General features: G+C 41.1%; 1 protein-coding gene across 3 annotated transcripts in view; it reads right to left on the bottom strand.

Moving 5' to 3' along the window:
- Positions 1-13,114, bottom strand: part of LOC110510239 (globoside alpha-1,3-N-acetylgalactosaminyltransferase 1) — a 32,396-nt gene extending 19,282 nt beyond the window's left edge. Inside the window, exon 1 of one of the 3 annotated variants that reach the window (XM_036968217.1) lies at positions 12,965-13,114. Coding sequence is in view for 2 of the 3 variants with exons in the window: in XM_036968215.1 (XP_036824110.1) it covers positions 10,231-10,307 (77 nt within the window). In the remaining variant the exon portion in view is untranslated. Of the gene's footprint in view, positions 1-10,230; positions 10,360-10,967; positions 11,052-12,964 lie in introns of those variants that run through there. The other 2 variants (XM_036968216.1, XM_036968215.1) reach the window with 2 other exon arrangements.
- Positions 13,115-22,042: the final 8,928 nt, after the last annotated feature.

Genomic DNA, 22,042 nt, shown 5'->3' with positions numbered 1-22,042 from the left:
TAATACATGTTTTCTTACTTGACAGAGACAGATGCGCAGCGTGAGAAGACAAGCCTTTGATGAGGAGAATTAAAAAAATTAAACAACAACAATAGTGATGACAATAAAAACGTTTAAAAAGTTCAAATGTAGACTACAGCTTCTCAAATGTCATTACCAGCAGAGAACCATTCCCCCAGCAATTACTAAAGCAGGTAGCCAGTGTTCACGCTCTGGAGAAGAAAAAAATACTGTCATTAACAACCAACAATATTAATTTCTGCTAAATAAAAGTACTGTAACTACAGTACCAGTCAAAGTTTGGACACACCTACTCATTCCAGAGCTTTTCTTTATTTTTAATATTTCCTACATTGTAGAATAATAGTGAAGACATCAACTATAAAATAACACGTATGGAATCATGTAGGGAATCACATATGGAATCATGTAGGGAATCACATATGGAATCATGTATGGAATCACGTATGGAATCATGTATGGAATCACATATGGAATCATGTAGGGAATCACATATGGAATCATGTATGGAATCATGTATGGAATCACATATGGAATCATTTGACATTTTTCAAAGCAGCCACCCTTTGCCTTGATGACAGCTTTGCAGCTTTAATAGTGAATTGGTGGAATTTATTTTCTTATTAATGCGTTTGAGCCAATCAGTTGTGTTGTGACAAGGTAGGGGTGGTATACAGAAGATAGCCCTATTTGGTAAAAGTCCAAGTCCGTATTATAGCAAGAACAGCTCAAATAAGCAAAGAGAAACGACAGTCCATCATTACTTTAAGACCGGTGAAACTCTGTCCTTTGGTCTGATGGGTCCAAATTTGAGATTTTTGCTTGCAACCACCCTGTCTTTGTGAGATGCAGAGTAGGTGAACAGATGATCTCCACATTCACCACAGTCGAGAGTGGATGATGGATTAATGTTACATGTCAGTTACAATACTAGCTCAGCACTGCGAATATACCCTAATTTAGTTGTTTTCTGTTAAGTTAAACAGCATTTATCTTGCCAGTTACATCTGTCATCTAAATAGTAGCCAGTTTCTGCTCTGCTTGCTTTTACAACTCAGTGATCGAATGCACTGTATCTGTTGCTTTCTGAAAGTATTCAGACCCATTGACATCTCAAATTTACTTACAGCCTTCTTTGTTTTTCCCCCTCATCAATCTACACACAATACCCCATATTGACAAAGCAAAAGCAGGTTTTTCTAAATGTTTGCAATTTTTTATTTGATTTATAAAAACTGAAATATCACATTTACATATGAATTCAGACCCTTTACTCAGTACTTTGTTGAAGCACCTTTGGCAGCAATTACAACCTCAAGTCTTCTTGGGTATTTCCTATTTGTTTTATGTAACCTTTATTTAACTAGGCAAGTCAGTTAAGTACAAATTCTTATTTACAAAGACAGCCTACACCGGCCAATCCCGGACAACGCTGGGCCGGATGTGATGCAGCCTGGATTCTAACCAGGGTGTCTGTAGTGACGCCTCTAACACTGAGAGGCAGTGCCTTAGACCACTGCGCCACGCGGGGGCCCCATGACGCTACACGCTTGGCACACCTATGTGGGCTGTCATGTGCCTTTTACTGAGAAGTGGCTTCAGTCTTGCCACTCTACCATAAAGGCCTGATTGGTGGCGTGCTGCAAATATGGTTGTCCTGATGGAAGTTTCTCCCATCTCCACAGAGGCACTCTGGAGCTCTGTCAGAGTGACCATTGGGTTCTTGGTCACCTCCCTGACCAAGGACCTTCTCCCCCGATTGATCGGTTTGGCACGGGCAGCCAGCTCTAGGAAGAGTCTTGGTGGTTCCAAACTTCTTCAATTTAAGAATTATGGAGGCCACTGTGTTCTTGGGGACCTTCAATGCAGCAGAAATATTTTGGTACCCTTCCCCAGATCCTGCCACAGAGCTCTACGGACAATTCCTTCGCAACATGACTTGTTTTTTCTCTGACATGCACTGTCAACGGTGGAACATTTTATAGACAGGTGTGTATCATATCCAATCAATTGAATTTACCACAGGTGGACCAATCAAGTTGCAGGCACATCAAGGATGATCAATGGAAACAGGATGCACATGAGCTCAATTTTGAGTCTTATAGCAAAGGGTCTGAATACTTACAGTACCAGTCAAGAGTTTGGACACACCTACTCATTCAAGGGTTTTTGTTAATTTTTTTGTATGTTATACATTGTGCAATAATAGTGAAGACATCAAAACTATGAAATAACACATATGGAATCATGTAGTAACCCAAAAAAGGGTTAAAGAAATCACAATATATTTTAGATTTGAGATTCTTCAAAGTAGCCTCCCTTAGCTTTGATGACAGCTTTGCACACTCTTGGCATTCTCTCAACCAGCTTCACCTGGAATGCTTTTCCAACAGTCTTGACAGAGTTCCCACATATGCTGAGCACTTGTCTGCTTTTCCTTCACTCTGCAGCCCAACTCATCCCAAACAATATAAATTGGGTTGAAGTGGGGTGATTGTGGAGGCTAGGTCTTCTGATGGAGCACTCCATCACCCTCCTTCTTGGTCAAATAGCAAAGCCTTAGGTGTGTTGAGGTGTGTTGGGTCATTGTCCTGTTTGAAAAACAAAATGAACATCCCACTAAGCGCAAACCAGATGGGATGGTGTATCACTGCAGAATGCTGTGGTAGCCATGCTAGTTAAGTGTGCCTTATTCTATATAAATCACTGACAGGGTCGCAAACAAGCACCATCACCTCCATGCTTTACAGTGGGAACCACATATACGGAGTTCATCCGTTCACCTACTTTACGTCTCACAAAGACACGGCGGTTGTGACCCAAAATATCAAATTTGGACTCATCAGACCAAAGGACAGAATGTCCATTGCTTGTGTTTTTTGGCACAAGCAAGTCTCTTCTTATTATTGGTGTCCTTTAGAACTGTTTTTTTTTGCAGCAATCCGACCATCTATTCTTCCACCCTAGAAATCTGCTCATTTTACTCTCTATTCCGAACACACTAGACGACCAGTTCTTATAGCCTTTAGCCGTACCCTTATCCTACTCCTCCTCTGGTGATGTAGAGGTTAACCCAGGCCCTGAAGCCCCCAGTATTAATCCCATTCCCCAGGCGCTCTCATTTGTTGACTTCTGTAATGGTAAAAGTCTTGGGTTTCATGCATGTTAACTTCATTGGGATAGGGGGCAGCATTGGGAAGTTTGGATGAAAAGCGTGCCCAGAGTAAATTGCCTGTTACTCAGACACAGAAGCTAGGATATGCATATTCTTGGTAGATTTGGATAGAACACTCTAAAGTTTCCCAAACTGTTAAAATAATGTCTGAGTATAACAGAACTCATATGGCAGGCAAAAACCTGAGAAAAATCCAACCTGGAAGTGGGAAATCTGAGGTGTGTAGTTTTTTTGCCTATCCAATATCCTGTGTCTATGGGGTCAGATTGCACTTCCTAAGGCTTCCAGTAGATGTCAAGTCTTTAGCAGTTGTTTCAGGCTTGTATTGTGAAAGGGGTTCGAATAAGAGCTGTTTCAACAAGTGGTCAGGCTTAAAGCCTTTAGTCTCACACGACAGTCGTTTTCTTTCCTTTCTAATGACAGTGGAATTGTCCGGTTGGAATGTTATTGAAGACTTATGATAAAAACATCCTAAAGATTGATTGTATACATCGTTTGACATGTTTCTACGAACTTTAATGGAATTTTGACTTTGTGAGCGCTCTTTGTGCATTTGGATTACTGGACTAAACGCTCAAACAAACAGGAGGTATTTGGACATAAAGATTAACTTTATCGAACAAAAATAACATTTATTGTCTAACATGGAGACCTGGGAGTGCCATCAGATGAAGATCAAAGGTGATTCATTTTAACGCTATTTCTGACTTTTGTGACACCTCTCCTTGGTTGGAAAATGGCTGTATGGTTTTCTGTGGCTAAGCGCTGACCAAACATAATCGCATTGTGTGCTTTCACGGTAAAGCCTTTTTGAAATCGGACACTGTGGCTGGATTAACAAGAAGTTTGTCTTTAAAATGGTGTATCATACTTGTATGTTTGAGGAATTTAAAATTATGAGATTTCTGTTGTTTGAATTTGGCGCCCTGCAATTTCACTGGCTGTTGGCGAGGTGGGACGCTCACGTCCTGAACGATCTCAGAGAGGTTAACATTAGAAGCCTCCTACCTAAGTTTGCTTTATTCACTGCTTTAGCACACTCCGCCAACCTGGATGTCCTAGTCGTGTCTGAATCCTGGCTTAGGAAGGCCTGCACCCTCCCGCCCGCCTAACATCACTACTCTGGACGGTTCTGACTTAGAATATGTGGACAACTACAAATACCTAGGTGTCTGGTTAGACTGTAAACTCTCCTTCCAGACTCACGTTAAGCATCTCCAATCCAAAATTAAATCTAGAATCGGCTTCCTATTTCGCAACAAAGCCTCCTTCACTCATGTTGCCAAACATACCCTCGTAAAACTGACCATCCTACCGATCCTTTGTGTGTAACTCTGTGTTCTTGTTTTTGGTCGCACAGCTTTGCTTTATCTTGGTCAGGTCAAAGTTGTAAATGGGAACTTGTTCTCAACTGGCCTACCTGGTTAAATAAAGGTGAAATAAAATGAAATAATATATATATTTTTTTTTAAATGAAGGTCTAATTCACGCAGTCAAATCAAATTGTATTTGTCACAAGTGTAGACCTTACAGTGAAATGCTTACAAGCCCTTAACCAACAATGCTTTTAGAAGTTAAGATGTATTTATTTTTTAAATTAAGTAAAAAAATAGATAAGAAAACATTTTAAAATAAAAGTAACAAATAATTAAACAGCAGCAGTAAAATAAAAAGTGAGGCTATATACACGGGATACCGGTACAGAGTCAATGTGCGGGGGCATCGGTTAGTTGAGTTAATATGTACATGTAGGTAGAGTTAAAGTGACTATGCATAGATGATAAACAGAGAGTAGCAGCAGCGTAATAGAGGGGTCTGGGTATCCCTTTGATTAGCTGTTCAGGAGTCTGATGGCTTGTGGGTAGAAGCTGTTTAGAAGCCTTTTGGACCTCGACTTGGTGATCCGGTACCTCTTGCCGTGCGGTAGCAGAGAGAACAGTCTATGACCAGGGTGGCTGGAGTCTGACAATTTTTAGGGCCATCCTCTGATACAGCCTGATATTTTTTTTATTTTTTATTTCACCTTTATTTAACCAGGTAGGCTAGTTGAGAACAAGTTCTCATTTGCAACTGCGACCTGGCCAAGATAAGGCATAGCAGTGTGAACAGACAACACAGAGTTACACATGGAGTAAACAATTAACAAGTCAATAACACAGTAGAAAAAAGGGGAGTCTATATATACATTGTGTGCAAAAGGCATGAGAAGGTAGGCAAATAATTACAATTATGCAGATTAACACTGTAGTGATAAATGATCAGATGGTTATGTACAGGTAGAGATATTGGTGTGCAAAAGAGCAGAAAAATAAATAAATAAAAACAGTATGGGGATGAGGTAGGTGAAAATGGGTGGGCTATTTACCAATAGACTATGTACAGCTGCAGCGATCGGTTAGCTGCTCAGATAGCAGATGTTTGAAGTTGGTGAGGGAGATAAAAGTCTCCAACTTCAGCGATTTTTGCAATTCGTTCCAGTCACAGGCAGCAGAGAACTGGAACGAAAGGCGGCCAAATGAGGTGTTGGCTTTAGGGATGATCAGTGAGATACACCTGCTGGAGCGCGTGCTACGGATGGGTGTTGCCATCGTAACCAGTGAACTGAGATAAGGCGGAGCTTTACCTAGCATGGACTTGTAGATGACCTGGAGCCAGTGGGTCTGGCGACGAATACGTAGCGAGGGCCAGCCGACTAGAGCATACAAGTCGCAGTGGTGGGTGGTATAAGGTGCTTTAGTGACAAAACGGATGGCACTGTGATAAACTGCATCCAGTTTGCTGAGTAGAGTGTTGGAAGCGATTTTGTAGATGACATCGCCGAAGTCGAGGATGGGTAGGATAGTCAGTTTTACTAGGGTAAGTTTGGCGGCGTGAGTGAAGGAGGCTTTGTTGCGGAATAGAAAGCCGACTCTTGATTTGATTTTCGATTGGAGATGTTTGATATGGGTCTGGAAGGAGAGTTTAGAGTCTAGCCAGACACCTAGGTACTTATAGATGTCCACATATTCAAGGTCGGAACCATCCAGGGTGGTGATGCTGGTCAGGCGTGCGGGTGCAGGCAGCGAACGGTTGAAACGCATGCATTTGGTTTTACTGGCGTTTAAGAGCAGTTGGAGGCCACGGAAGGAGTGCTGTATGGCATTGAAGCTCGTTTGGAGGTTAGATAGCACAGTGTCCAAGGACGGGCCGGAAGTATATAGAATGGTGTCGTCTGCGTAGAGGTGGATCATAGATAGAGGTTCTGCATGGCAGGAAGCTTGGCCCCAGTGATGTACTGGCCTCTGTAATGCCTTGCGGTCGGAGGACGAGCAGTTGCCATACCAGGCAGTGATGCAACCAGTCAGAATGCTCTCAATGGTGCAGCTGTAGAACCTTTTGAGGATCTGAGGACCCATGCCAAATCTTTTCAGTCTTCTGAGGGGGAATAGCCTTTGTCGTTCCCTCTTCACGACGGTCTTGGTGTTGTTTTGGTGTGTTTGGACCATGATAGTTTGTTGGTGATGTAGACACCAAGGAACTTGAAGCTCTCAATCTTTTCCACTACAGCCTGATGAGAATGGGGGCGTGCTCGGTCCTCCTTGTAGGAAGCAGGAATCAGGAGAATATAATTATGGTCAGATTTGCCAAATGGAGGGCGAGGGAGAGCTTTGTACACATCTCTATGTGTGGAGTAAAGGTGGTCTAGAGTGTTATTCCCCTCTGGTTGCACATTTAAAATGGTGATAGAAATTAGGTAAAACTGATTGGAGTTTTCCTGCATTAAAGTCCCCGGCTGCTAGGAACGCCACCTCTGGATTAGCGTTTTCCTGTTTGCTTATGGCCGTATACAGCTCATTGAGTGCAGTCTTAGTGCCAGCATCGGTCTGCTGTGGTATACTGACAGCTACGAAAAATATAGATGTAAACTCTCTTGGTAAATAGTGTGGTCTACAGGTTATTATGAGATACTCTACCTCAGGTGAGCAAAACCTTGAGACATCCTTTGATTTCATGCACCAGTTGTTGTTTACAAATATACATAGACCCAGAAACGGGGACTGAAAAACTCCTTATACCCTGCCGCGTTCTGGATTACTGTGAGGTTCACTACATCGATTCAGAGACCCAAAGAAGTGTGTCGCGGACAGCAATGAGGCCAAACAATCTGAGTAGTGTGGTAGGCTATGGAGGATCCACATGATGGTGGTGGTTCATCACGGATAGACCATTTCTCTAAGCTAATAGAACTTCCTATGTTGTGAGTAACAGTCTCACGGAGTGTTTATGCTACAAATGTTGCCTACAATTTATCTTTCTGGTTTACAGTTAATATCATTATCGTCCTAGATTGAGCAGATTTATAGTCCAAGTTCATCATTCTGTTTTCACTTTTATAACCGCAATAGTTGGTCATTATAGGCCTCAACAGGTGTGTTCGTGCCATGCGTGATGGGCACAACCCAAAGTGTTACTTTGGTATAAATCATAATAATGATGACACAAGCTGTCTCCCTTTGGTGTTTATTCTCTGCGTATATTCCTGCTTTGTGGAATTAGACAGTTCATGAGAAAAGGTAATCTCTTCTCTTTACGAGTATAATGATCAGCCTGTCTTTGATGTTTTTTGTTGCTCTGTCATGTATGACATGTCATCGCTGTCGTATCAAAATGTATATGGTCATGGCTATATTTGGCGTTGGTAAAACGTTCTTATTCTGGTTGGAGCGTCAGTGCTCGGAAGGACCTCGGGACACTTCACACGGATGAAGGCCTGGTTTAGGGAGGAGGGAGATTTTATTATTTGATCAACTTTGTTCTAAAGTTTAGTGTTCTATTTGGGGTGCACTACCAGCCGTTCACTTTATTTGATTCGATAAGCCAAGACTATACGAAACGCATTGATTTAAAATATTCTGACAGTCGTCACGTTTTGGTCATAGTATATTTAAAAGATTTCAGACATAATGTAAGTAAAATGACCTAGTAGAATGTGAACGGATTGGGTTCATGGTCTAAAAGACGGAAGGTATTGAATTATCTTAAAAACACTCAAACGTAATTATGCTCCAAGATACCCGCCTGTTGGAAAAGGAGGCTTCGTGGGTGGGAGACAGATAGGTATGCCGTACTTTCTATAAAACATAACAAAAAAAATAGGTGTATTCTATTTTCCAAAAGTATACATGTTCAAGTTGAAAAAGACTTAAGACAAATAGGGACCAATCTTGATTTTACTTGGAAAGGTTTCGGGACAAAATATAATATTTGGAAATATTTATGCTCCGAATGAAGAGGACCCAGACTTCTTCCTTCAATTTAACAAAATAATATTGGATTTCGGTTATTTTCCTTTGATTCCTTTGGTCCCTGATGCAATTTTAGATATATCATAAAGACAAGTTTTGGATCTATGGACTGATCAATCCAACCGCTGGTTATTTTCGAATAGGCACACTGTTTATTCACGCATCGAATATTGATATAAAAACCATCATATCATTATAGGGGCGGCTGGTAGCCTAGTGGTTAGGGTGTTAGGCCAGTAAACGAAAGGTAAAAATCTGTCGTTCTGCCCCTAAACAAGGCAGTTAACTCGCTGTTCCTAGGCCATCATTGTAAATAAGAATTTGTTCTTGCCTAGTTAAATATAAATAAAATATCGAAGTAAACTTGGAGTCACGCGATGATACGGTATTTGCTCCTCCCTCTATGACTCGGGAAAACATGCAGTTTATTAGGCTACAGATCAAATAGTTATGATGAACTTTACAAGGCGGGAAAAGTGCACGGTGATCTTGATGCTCCTTTCCAATTAATATCGAGGGTGACATATTGTGACATGATGGTCAGTGCTTGACTGCCGTTTGACACTTAGCCATAATAATCTCATCATGTAGACTAGCCTACCCACACTGTATCTGCAAACTGTTGCACTCTAGTCATGTGCCAAGACCAGCGTGGGCACATTTGCTACTTAATTCAGTAGAAATTAAAATGCGACGGAAACCCATTGAATTTAAGATTTTTATTCGGTAGGCTACATGTTGTGTGCCACGTCATCAAGCTCTGATTTATATCCGCAACATGTCCATTTGGTGGAAACACACCACTAGTGGTATAATGGCAAGAACAACAAACGTATGCGGAATTTAGAATATTCGTATGAAAATATGTTGCCAATTGGATGGAAGCCTACCTACAGTCCCAATACTTTTGGAACTCACTGTATGACTCTGGTCGTGGCTAAATCTGGTGTAAACAATGCACGTTCATGAGATTTGATGCTTCATAATCATGGTTGCTTGCCAGCGACCTTTGCCAGGCTGTGTAGATTATTTTGCCCTTCTCACGTAGTAGCCTATCCCGACCAAAAGCCCTTCACCTGTCTAATCATCAATCAATGTGATTTTGTTTAACTGAATCAGTCTCCGTCGGTATATTTCGTTATTTGATCTCTGCCTGGGCAAATAAGTGAAAGTACGAGGTAGCTAATCTATTCGTTTGCTAATGCATCACTGATCAGACACATTTATCATGCTATATGTAGCATATATCAAGTGTATTATTTTACTATTGATTTGCGTATAGACAACTCGAAAAGCCCCGGAACAAAATACTTAAATACTTTTGAAAATATAGATTGCAATTATTTTCGGTGCCCGTCACCCTACGCCTGATCCCTACTAAGCGTAGAATAGGCTATACGCCCAGGTGTAGCTCATTGAAAAGAGTTTACACCCAGATGGTTCCTATTTGCACCAAACCTGAAATATATTTACTTGTATAATATCTCAATTGTATTATGTACATTTAATAATATTATACGTGTTATTGATACCTAATTAGCAGACAATAGGGTTAACAGACATGGATTTCTGAAATAAACTATTCACTGACCTCGATACATGAATGTAATATAGATTTAATAAAATACATTCAATTAAATAGATAAACACTCACTCATTAAACTTCTCTTCACTAACTTATCTACTCAAACGTATCATATCTACATGTAAGGACATTAAATATTTATTTTTCAATTAATTTGTACTCACTTCGCATCATTTTTACTGTCTCTCCTGAGAATCACCTGGTCCCAGTTGTCTGTATAGTATAAGGTGCAGATAGCCATCTATACCTCACTTTATACAAACTCTATATTTCCATTGAGCTCCCACCGTCTCCAGGAGTGTGCACTTGTTCACGCCCCGTTATGCATTTAGAAGCATTGGATTAGTGCAAGCATGGCTGGAGGAAGGTTCCACCATATTCCTCAACTCTCACACCATTCAGTTAATTTAAAATTCATGGGGGGGGGGGGGGGGGGGAGTGTGCAAAAGGATAGAATGTCGTTATAGAGCCTATGGTGCAAATAGTCACTTGTAGAGTTGTTTAATTTAGAATGTAGATCAACCACAGACAATGAGTTAAAGACTATGAATGAAATGACTGTTCCACTAAGATGTGCATATGAAAATCATAACTGGCACGCAGATTGGTAGAAGTGGTAAGATAAATTGGCACTAGGAATGGACAAAGTTTCCGAACCCTGGCTAATACCGGCAACTTCAGGAGCATAAAGGTAGAATCTGCGAAGGCCAGCAGAAGGAGGGTCAGGAACAGGTATTTTTCTTCTGGTTAGGCTCTCTTGAGCTCTGGCTCTGTAACGTGTACGCTAATAATCGGGAAGCAAGTACAAGGAGTGAATTTAATAAATAATGGAATGAAACACGAGTAGCAAACAGACAATGGCTGCGTTTCAAACTCATCGGACACAACCTCGTCCACTTACCCACGCCTTATGCCCTTGGGGGGGAATCCCCGCGGCCTCATTTGTCGACGGTCCAAATGATTAGCCACGCAAGGGAACTTTGCAACGTATATGCCCCCCAGCCCTGTTTTTTTTAATGGAGTTTGCGAGTGTACAATTATGTTCACTTCGGGCCTGACAAATTACTCAAGGGCTGCATTCCAAACACTTAAAATACACACACACCCTATCCCTTCAGCCCTCAAATTAAGTGGACACTTCTGATGAAGTATCATTACGTCTGACGAGTATATACTTGCAGGGCAAGGGAGGAATGAATGCATTTTAAATGGACCGCCCTTGCCCGGAAATTCATCACTCGTTCGTACCATGGCGATTGTGTTTTCAGGTACAGGTAGCATATTGTTGCTTTATATGCACTATACAGGCCACGAGGTGAACATAATTGTACAATCGTAAACGTTGCAAACGTTCCTTGCTTGGCTAATCATTTGGAACTTCGCCAAATACATTTAAACTACTTTTTTTTTTTTTTTTTTTTTTTTACAATTCCTGACATTTAATTCTAGTAAACATTCCCTGTCTTAGGTCCGTTAGGATCACCACTTTATTTTAAGAATGTGAAATGTCAGAATAATAGTGATTTATTTTATATTTTATTTCTTTCATCACATTCCCAGTAGGTCATAAGTTTATTTACACTCAATTAGTATTTGGTAGCATTGCCTTTAAAATGTTTAACTTGGGTCAAATGTTGTGTAGCCTTCCACAACAAGTTAGGTACATTTTTGGCCATTCCTCCTGACAGAGCTGGTGTAAGTAACTGAGTCAGGTTTGTAGGCCTCCTTGCTTGCACATGCTTTTTCAGTTCTGCCCACAGATTTTCTATAGGATTGAGGTCAGGGCTTTGTGATGGCCACTCAAATACCTTGACTTTGTTGTCCTTAAGCCATTTTGCCACAACTTTGGAAGTATGCTTGGGGTCATTGTCCATTTGGAAGACTCATTTGCGACCAAGCTTTAACTTCCTGACTGATGTCTTGACATATAGCTTTAGAAGCGCAAAAGATATGAGGGAGGACCCCCTGCCAGGTTAAGTTGGTTGCGCCCCTGTATTTTACATTCAGCAAACAAAGAGCAAGCCTACATCTCACCCCCAATAAGCTATTAGTAATTAAAATATGTCGAAATAAGTGTCCAACAAGTTTTTGTAGTATGGCTTTTCCTGGGACTGCACAACATTTAAGAGGAATAGCCGAGGCAGCGGAGAGACCAGGTTCCTATACAAAGTGGAAATGTAGTTTCCATCAACCTCACTCATGCTGCGCGCAATGTAATTTCAGAGAACAACGCCGTTCGTAGGCAGAGTAGTGAGTGAAACCATTCCATTCAGAAACGGGTGTGATGTTTATTTTCCTTATGTGTTTAATTTATAAAACAGATTTACTCCCATTGTACTAAGGTTGGCAATACCTAAAGTCTTCAGACATTTTTTTTAGATTATTTTCCCAATGATTCATTTGTAAATTGGTCGGTGCCGGAACAAAAAGTGAGCCGTTAAGGGGGTGACCTGGGAGGCTATGAGGTACACTACCTGAATGCATATAAAATATATATATTATAATAAAGCATTGCATGCATTATCATTGCTTTTGTGTACTGGCATAGAGCAGTAGAGTAGAGAAAGAGGCGCTTGCAGAAGTTGCGCGCGCACACACACAGGTGGGACATTTCTTTCAGCCTATGGTCCTGGAAGAAAATGTTCCCTTTAGAAACGCATTTCATGTAATTCTAAATACTTTTAGATGACTGGAGACTTTAGCAGAATAGTTTTAATACCTCACAAATTATCTAAATGACAGGCTATACTTTGACACTGACAAACTGAGATCAATAAACACGACCTTGTCTTGAATCCATCAATAGTCCAGGCCTAGGTGTGTGGAGAAACACATATTGTACAATATGAGGAGGAAGTTATAGTCCTAAAAAAAAGCTTTTCAGTTTCACTGACTCACCCAATGATGCCTTTCGGCGATGACCGATGCGCTCATGCAAAAACCTTTAAAAACAACGCTGTTCGCTCAATTGGTCTATTTGGAAGTTGATAGCTTCGTATCCTATAGACAGACTCGTGATCTCTTTTCAACAGGATCTGTGTTTTCCCACGATTGTATTTGAAACCACGCGAAAGGCCTGGATTGGCTGCATGCTGTTCGCTGACAGATTTGCCGCACCTTCATGACTGTAGCCATGCCTTGTGATTGGGCTACAGACAATCCACAGCTAGGCAATTAACAAAAACAAGGATAGGCCTACTCCAGGTGTATTATTCGGAATTATTTAATTTATTTCTAAACAGACAGCTGCAATTCTATAACTTTGGCAAATGTATTCACATTAATAAAGGATGCTGCGGCACCTCCATCACGCTTCACGCGGCTATGATTTTATAAGAAAATCCATGATGACGTGCAACGCTGGAGAGATGAAGGTTGCACGCTCATGTCTATCAGAGCCGGGAGCGAGAGAGATCATAGAAAGTGAACCCCATTCTAGTTCTGTGATAGTTACCGGCGCGCTTCTGGTTGGTCTATATAGGCTCAAATATTCCGCAAACCATTTACTCGGGCCAGTACAATACGAATACATTTTAAGAAAATCAGGCACTGTTTTCAAATTACGTTTTTTAAGGGGCAGCCAGGAGTAAAGAGGAGTCAACTTGAATTAACTCTGATTGATTGCTTTTATTATAATTTTTACATTGCAAACATTGACAATTCTTTTTCATGCCACTTTAAAATAACAATTAGTGGGTTCTGAGTGCTTCTCCCCTATGTGCACATTGGCCACAAAATGAGGTGGAAACTGAGCTGCACTTCCTAACCTCCTGCCAAATGTTACTATATTAGAGACATATATTTCCCTCAGATTACACAGATCCACAAAGAATTCGAAAACAAATCCAATGTTGATAAACTCCCATATCTACTGGGTGAAATACCACAGTGTGCCATCACAGCAGCAAGAATTGTTACCTGTTGCCACAAATGTGCAACCAGTGAAGAACAAACACCAGTGTAAAGACAACCGATATTTATTTTCCCTTGTTTTACTGTAACTATTTGCACATCCTTTACAACCCTGTATATATATGTAACGGATGTGAAACGGCTAGCGCGCTAAATAGCGTTTCAATCGGGACGTCACCTGCTCTGAGACCTTGAAGTAGTAGTTCCCCTTGCTCTGGAAGGGCCGCGGTTTTTGTGGAGCGATGGCTAACGATGCTTCGAGAGTGACTGTTGTTGATGTGTGCAGAGGGTCCCTGGTTCGCGCCCGGGTATGGGCGAGGGGACGGTCTAAAGTTATACTGTTACATATACATCCTGTCTTATTCTTTTGGACCTTTTGTGAGAGTAATGTTTACTATTCACTTGTTATTGTTTTCCACTTTTGTTTATCTATTTCACTTGCTTTGGCAATGTAAACATATGTTTTCCATGCCAATAAAGCCTGTTGAATTGATATTCTGAGAGCAGGCTCATGTCTCCTTTCTCTATACATAAAAACCGTATAACACAAGTGTCTTTTGAAAACTGGTTCATATATCCCAAAATTATTAGTGAAGGCTTTAAAGACATTAACGGCAACCTACTTCGGCAAGTTAATCAAGTGTTTGCTGGCTTAGCTAGCCATGTTAATGACGCCCTAACTAGCACCATCAGTCAGTGCACTTTAATGTCACGCTAGCTATTGCTAGCAGGTGATTTATTTGTAATTCAAGCCTTCTTTAATTAATTATTAAGTGAATGTTTATTTTCTTACTACCTTAAAAGGTTTATATAAAAAGGGTTGTACTTGAGCGCTGTGTTTATGGATTGATGTCACAGTATCATTACTGTTGCTCCTATCTAACCAGTGAACGTGTGGCTCTGACCATCCTGTCAATGCCTGTCGTCAGTTTTTGGTATTTTTTTACTGCGGGTATACTTTACTGTAATTTTGTTATTTTCTAAAATACAACGCATTTATACTATGACCTTGTGCATTGAGCCCGAAAGTGAGATTCTGAGACAAGTGAATGTCCTGTCAATGCCTGTCATCACTGTTTGATAGCTTTTACTGCAGATAACAAAACAACCAAGTCAACCTGAAGGGTGGGTGTCCGTGTGCCGTTCTTCTGGGTTGCTATAGGAAGTTGGTTACACGTCATTGCGCAACAGAACAATAAACATTTCTTCTTATCTACTAAATCATATCACTTATATGTACATGTAGTGACATTAAATTAGTATTTTTTTAATTGACTTGTAACCATTGTGTAGAGTTTTGACTGCTGTTTCTGAAAATCACCTGGTCCCAGTTGTCTGTACAGTATAATGTGCACCTACAGTAGCTGTCTATACCTGTCACTTTCTACAACATGTTTCCATTTAGCTCCAACACCCCTCTGCATGCAAAAGCACTGGAACAACAGCACAGTAACACCTGTCTGCCTATCCCTCTCCTGCTGCTGCTTTGTCTCTAAGGAAATATTACATCCACTGTGTTCCCAACCAACCACTCCCAGTCCCTGCATGCAAATCCACAAGATGCAATTCCTCCCCTACCAACCAACCACTCCCAGTCCCTGCATGCAAATCCGCAAGATGCAATTCCTCCCCTACCAACCAACCACGTCTCCTACCAACACAACAACAACACCCGCCTCCCTGATCTCAAAACCCAGAACCAAATCTTGCAGATGCTGGGAGTGGGCGACTACTGCCTCCCCAAGGACACGCTGCAGGCAGGGCCTCTGTTTATCAGTCTCATCTTCTTGTCTTCTACTTTTTGTTTCTTCTTTAAACTGCTCCAATGATTATTCCTCTATGGTGGTGTTCTCCATGCTGTACATCTGCATAGCCCTTGAAAGGGGTTCACCTAGGGGTCATGATAGGGGCTGTACCAAATGTTTGCTGTATTATAATAACTGATTATGCTTATGTGGATTAATAGAAGGGGAGGGGTTATAAGACCCCTCCCTCCTTACATTTATAGGGTCCTAGACTACAGGTGACCAATATATATACACTATGGGGTTTAATATTGTCCCACAGTACTTTTCTAGGCTCTCTGCCTCTTATGAAGAAACTGTCTGAGCAATGTGTGACTGTGAAGACAGAACTCTGCAGGGGAGTATAAGAGATAGGAGACTAGTTAGACATTCCACTACAAATCAACTTGAACATTTACTGCTAAGCGTTTAGATGACACAGTAAAAGCCTTACTCGGGAAAAATGCGTGCCATGTTCCTGTTGTCAACTTCTGTCTGCAATTGCATTAATAAAGGTTTTTGAATGATTTAATTAAAGATATTGTCATAATGCCAATTTCACCAAATGAGCCAATGATTGACAAGGAACAAGGAAACAAACACCAATACCCTTTATGTCATATTTCCTTGTGCTACAGGCTACTGCTGTATAAATAGACTATTGTTGATCTGTGTTACTTCCTCTACACTGAATGAATTTAGTCAACAATCAACATGTTCTGCGTTCCTTCATAAGACTGCGGTGTATTCACTAGGAACCAAACCGAAGCAAACAGCCAAAACAAGGAGGGATTCATCTAAACTTGTCCAATAAGAAACACTTGTTTTCGTTCCAAAAAATGTTTTACTACAGTGTGCACTAATGAATACACCCCTGCTGTAATATGACCCAAATATAGAGTTTGGATGACCTATTTCCCTTTAAAGATTTGTGGGGTTCAGTCTGAGTACAGCAGGACAACGTCTCCCCCTACTGTCGGTCTGTGTGAACTGCTTGCTCTCCTGGACTGTCCTCAACCACTGTTATCGTTATACCACTCTAGGACTAGGGCCAGTTTCCCCAGACACAGTCACAGGTTAAACCTAGTCCAGGTCAAAAAAGCATTCTCCATGGAGATTCTGTATTGAAAGAGCTATTTAGTCCAGGACTAGGCTTATTCTGTGTCTGGGAAACCGACCCATTGAGAATAAAACCCGGAATCATTTAAATGTCAGACGCCACGACCACAGATGTAAAAGAAGTATCATCATTTTAATGTATAAAATGTAAACTGATGTAAAACACGGCCAAGGTTTTAAACCGGGGATGGACAACTGGTGGACCGCGGGCCTCCTTTTGATTTCAACTAAATGTTTTTGATTTTTAGGAAGTCAGTAGGGGTCTCAAGTTACTGTTGTGAGTTAGAATAGTAGAATACACAAAGTGCAATTTCAAAATGTGGTTGTGCATCAGCAGTTTCTCCTCTTTATGTCAGTAACGGATAGTCAGTCAATTAGCCCATGTCAGCATATATATATTTTGTTATATTGCTATCTTAGCTGGACCCTAAACTATCTAAACTTGTTAACATGGTCAAATTAACAGCCCTGGGGTCCCAAGTGATTTTTGTTAGTCAATCACTCAGATATAATATTAAAAACTGCAAACATTTCTCTCTAAAATGTGTAGAGATGCAGGAAATTAGTCATGTGGGGCCACAGTTGCTTGGGTCTGCATGATGAGTGAATGTTTTGTGTCCCCCACCCCCATCAAAGTTGCCCTTCACTGTTTTAAACAACGCAGCAACACCGAATTACACTAGAATGCCATAGCACACTTTACAGACAGATACAGCAACCGTCTGAGCGGTTGGCTTCTGAGTCCTCACCCGCTACGGACTTATACCGACTCTACTTTAGTCTGACCCACTACAGGCGGTCAGGCAAGAACCAGGCAGACGTGTTCACATCCAGAGTTTTGTCCTCTGGTTTAATTCACACATTACCACACACATAGAGGAAGTGATCTTTGTGTTCCCTAGGATGGACTTGAGGTTCTAAAGGTATTAAACATATACACATGACAGTATTAATATACTTGTACATGCAATAGAAATATATATAACAGGAATGAAAAGGACATTCACATAGCAGCATATACACATCAACATATGTATATCACAGGAGATTGGGGAGAACGGCCTGGTGGTAATGATTGGAGCGGAATCAGTGGAATGGTATCCAATACAAACACATGGTTTAATGCCATTCCATACGCTCCGTTCCAGAGATTGTTATGAGCAGTCCTCCCCTCAGCAGCCTCCAGTGATGGAGAGAGAGAGAGACAGACTGACTAATTACTTTGACAGGCTAGCTGTATGATCCTCTCTCCAGCCTGGTGGTTATCTGATCTGTGTCTGGTGCCACCCAGGAGTACATCTTACTGTGCATGCTAGAGCTCAGAGGACCATCTCCAAGACTTCTAGCAGGTTCTAGACCGCACCATGTCATAACAGTAGAGGCTATACAAATAACCGTCTCCAAATAATATCTACTGTGCAAATAAATACTCATGCAATTAATTAAGGTAATGCTGACACAAGACAATATTAACAACATGCACAATCTAAAATATACACAAACCTGCAAGATAACAGTACCATCAACAATACAGTTACACTTGTAGGAAAGTAGCAACAAGTACTATTAGTAACTAAGCATCGTTTAGCAGCACAAACACCCCAACTGTAGACCCCACAACTCACACTCTTAGATGCATGCACAATCTTCCTAGTAAACACAATCAATTTGGTCACCAGCCAAAACTTGCGTCTTCTTCTTCTGACCAATAGGACACTCTGACCTGGGGTGGAAGGGTCAGAGTCCAAATGCCCATTTGGGCACGCTGGTTGGTGAAAACCAAGACGTTAATGAAACGGAAAATGGAAATAAAAAACATTAAGATGAGATATGGAAATCAGAATCAAAGCAGTTCTTTGCTTGGGAGGCAGTGGGATATTGTGTTACAGCCAGGTAGTAGATGTAATATGGTCCTGGTCAGTTCTTTACTTGGGAAGGAGTAGGATCTCTGTTACAGCCAGGTAGTAGATGTAATATGGTCCTGGTCAGTTCTTTACTTGGGAAGGAGTAGGATCTCTGTTACAGCCAGGTAGTAGATGTAATATGGTCCTGATCAGTTCTTTACTTGGGAAGGAGTAGGATCTCTGTTACAGCCAGGTAGTAGATGTAATATGGTCCTGATCAGTTCTTTACTTGGGAAGGAGTAGGATCTCTGTTACAGCCAGGTAGTAGATGTAATATGGTCCTGGTCAGTTCTTTACTTGGGAAGGAGTAGGATCTCTGTTACAGCCAGGTAGTGGATGTAATATGGTCCTGATCAGTTCTTTACTTGGGAAGGAGTAGGATCTCTGTTACAGCCAGGTAGTAGATGTAATATGGTCCTGGTCAGTTCTTTACTTGGGAAGGAGTAGGATCTCTGTTACAGCCAGGTAGTAGATGTAATATGGTCCTGGTCAACATTAGTGACCCCTCCTGTCTCAGCCTCCAGTATTTATGCTGCAGTAGTTTGTGTCGGGGGGCTAGGGTCAGTTTGTTATATCTGGAGTACTTCTCCTGTCCTATTCGGTGTCCTGTGTGAATTTAAGTGTGCTCTCGCTAATTCTCTCTTTCTCTCTTTCTTTCTCTCTCTCGGAGGACCTGAGCCCTAGGACCATGCCCCAGGACTACCTGACATGATGACTCCTTGCTGTCCCCAGTCCACCTGGCCGTGCTGCTGTTCCAGTTTCAACTGTTCTGCCTTATTATTATTCGACCATGCTGGTCATTTATGAACATTTGAACATCTTGGCCATGTTCTGTTATAATCTCCACCCGGCACAGCCAGAAGAGGACTGGCCACCCCACATAGCCTGGTTCCTCTCTAGGTTTCTTCCTAGGTTTTGGCCTTTCTAGGGAGTTTTTCCTAGCCACCGTGCTTCAACACCTACATTGCTTGCTGTTTGGGGTTTTAGGCTGGGTTTCTGTACAGCACTTTGAGATATCAGCTGATGTACGAAGGGCTATATAAATACATTTGATTTGATTAGTGCACTATATAGGGTGCCATTTGGGACACGGTAAAGTCTATATTTCTTCAGAAAGGCGTTGAAAGGATCATATATTTCCTGATGTAGTCATCGCAGTACAACGGTGCAAACAATGCAGCGATGACTCATTCACTAGACTGCCGTAGAACACTTCACAGACTACATGCGTGGAGGATCATCCATAGAAGATTTTCTCTTGCAGACTGGACATTCCCGATTTCCATTTTTTTCTCCAGTATTCCTTTAGACAGGCTTTACAGAAGCAGTGACCACAGGTCAGTTTGACAGCCTCCTTGAAGTTACAACGGCACAGAGTACAGTTTGCTTTAGTCTGTGGATGTGGGTAATTACAAAAGACTTGAGGTGGGTTTGAACGAGATTCTTCACCACCCATTTTCTCATCCAGTCACGATCTCTTCTCTATAATAGACTGAGGTTAGACGCAGTACTTTCACTTTCTAAAAATACAGCGTGTTCTCTTCAGCTACACTTTGGACGTACTGTTTTTCAGTCCTGAAATGCTATCAAACTTTCTTTTTAAGTATAATAACTTAAATGATTCAGGAGACACGTATTTTGTGCTATTGATTTCAAATCTAACCTTCTAAAAATCTTTGCCCGCACCCAAGTGTGTCTTACTTCCGCAAACAACTTCCTCTTTCGGTTTTATGGCGACAAAAGGTGTACTATCGCCACCAACTGGACGGAGGTAAACAAATATTTCAAAATAAAAATAAATTCCTTACAGGGAAGGGGAATTTAACATGAATCCCCAAACACTAAAAACACATTTTTATATATATACATGCCCACTCCCTCAGTCCTTCAAAACCTCAAATAACTTGCTCAGGCACTGGGGCTTTATTCTTTAGAGATATGTATACATATATATATAAAGAAATATGACATTTACATAAGTATTCAGACCCTTTACTCAGTACTTTGTTGAAGCACCTTTGGCAGCAATTACAGCCTCGAGTCTTCTTGGGTATGACTCTACAAATTACGTTTTTGCAAGAAGACTGATTTTTGGAATGTCCAATGGTCTGACAAACATCGCTCTAGCTCTGCCACCTTTCACCGCAGATGCGGAAGTGCGACATCGGCGGATGGGGTCGATTGAGAAGCATCCAAAGCAGATATCTTTATCTTAAACTGACAGACTTTGATGGCGATTGTTAAATAATGTGAATTCGATTGATGCTCCAATCGACTCTAGGTTGGGACCGCACGAGACAGTACTCCATGAAGCTCTTCAGATGTAAAGTATTTTAATCCCAGAAAGATCTTTCTTGACTTCCTTTCAATTTGTCCAGTTCCATTTATCACCATTGCTATAAAGGATACACTTTCTTCACATGCAGAATTTCTGTCCTGCTGTTGATACTCAGGCTGTGGTGGAGGCTACATTGTAGGACTACTGGTCTTCACTACCACTGGACCTTCAAAGCTATTCGATCGGTCTACCGACAGACAAACTCTTCTCCTTCCTGACATTTACCAAATGATTCATCCTTCGTGCATCGACCACTCCTCAAATTTCCTTTAATAGAGCAATGTCAACATCCTCAGAGACTCCAGAAATCTCACTTGACAGGGGCCCTGCTCTGTAGCTCAAAGCATGATACATTATATCATTCAACTCAACTCAACTTGATATCCAACACACATTTTTTCTGATCCGCAAACACAAGAAATCAGAACTATTGCACTTCTCGTGATTTTCACAGATTTTACTTTAGCCATAACTTTCTCCATAACTGTGGATGTTTCGAACGGGTTCCACAAGGGCTGTAAACATTTTGGCCAATTGTTTTCCAAAATAAACTTTAAAATATATATATATATATATATTGCAAAAACTGAAAAAAAAGCTTGCGTCATAGTTCTCGTTATTGCAAGTTAATCCAAAAAACAACTTCATATTTCGATTTTCAGAAGTAGGTGGGATTAAATGTGGAATGCCTGTGTCACGAGCTGGCTCAAAGCCCGTAACAAAAGGGAGACAACGTGGAGATAAGAAGTAACAAAATATATATTTATTAAATAAAGCAACTTAAATACAATAGTGCGTGTAATCAATAGTGAGTGTTTTGCATGAATGTGATAATGCAGGGTGTTGAAAGGGGCTAAAGCAAACAACCAAAAAGCCACCAAGAACCACAACATCTATAAAGGTGTCTGCATGGAGAGAG

The sequence above is a fragment of the Oncorhynchus mykiss genome, chromosome Y (genome assembly GCF_013265735.2).
Source record: "Oncorhynchus mykiss isolate Arlee chromosome Y, USDA_OmykA_1.1, whole genome shotgun sequence".
Classification (NCBI taxonomy): Eukaryota; Metazoa; Chordata; class Actinopteri; order Salmoniformes; family Salmonidae; genus Oncorhynchus; species Oncorhynchus mykiss.
This window is presented reverse-complemented; position numbering and strand designations above follow the sequence as displayed.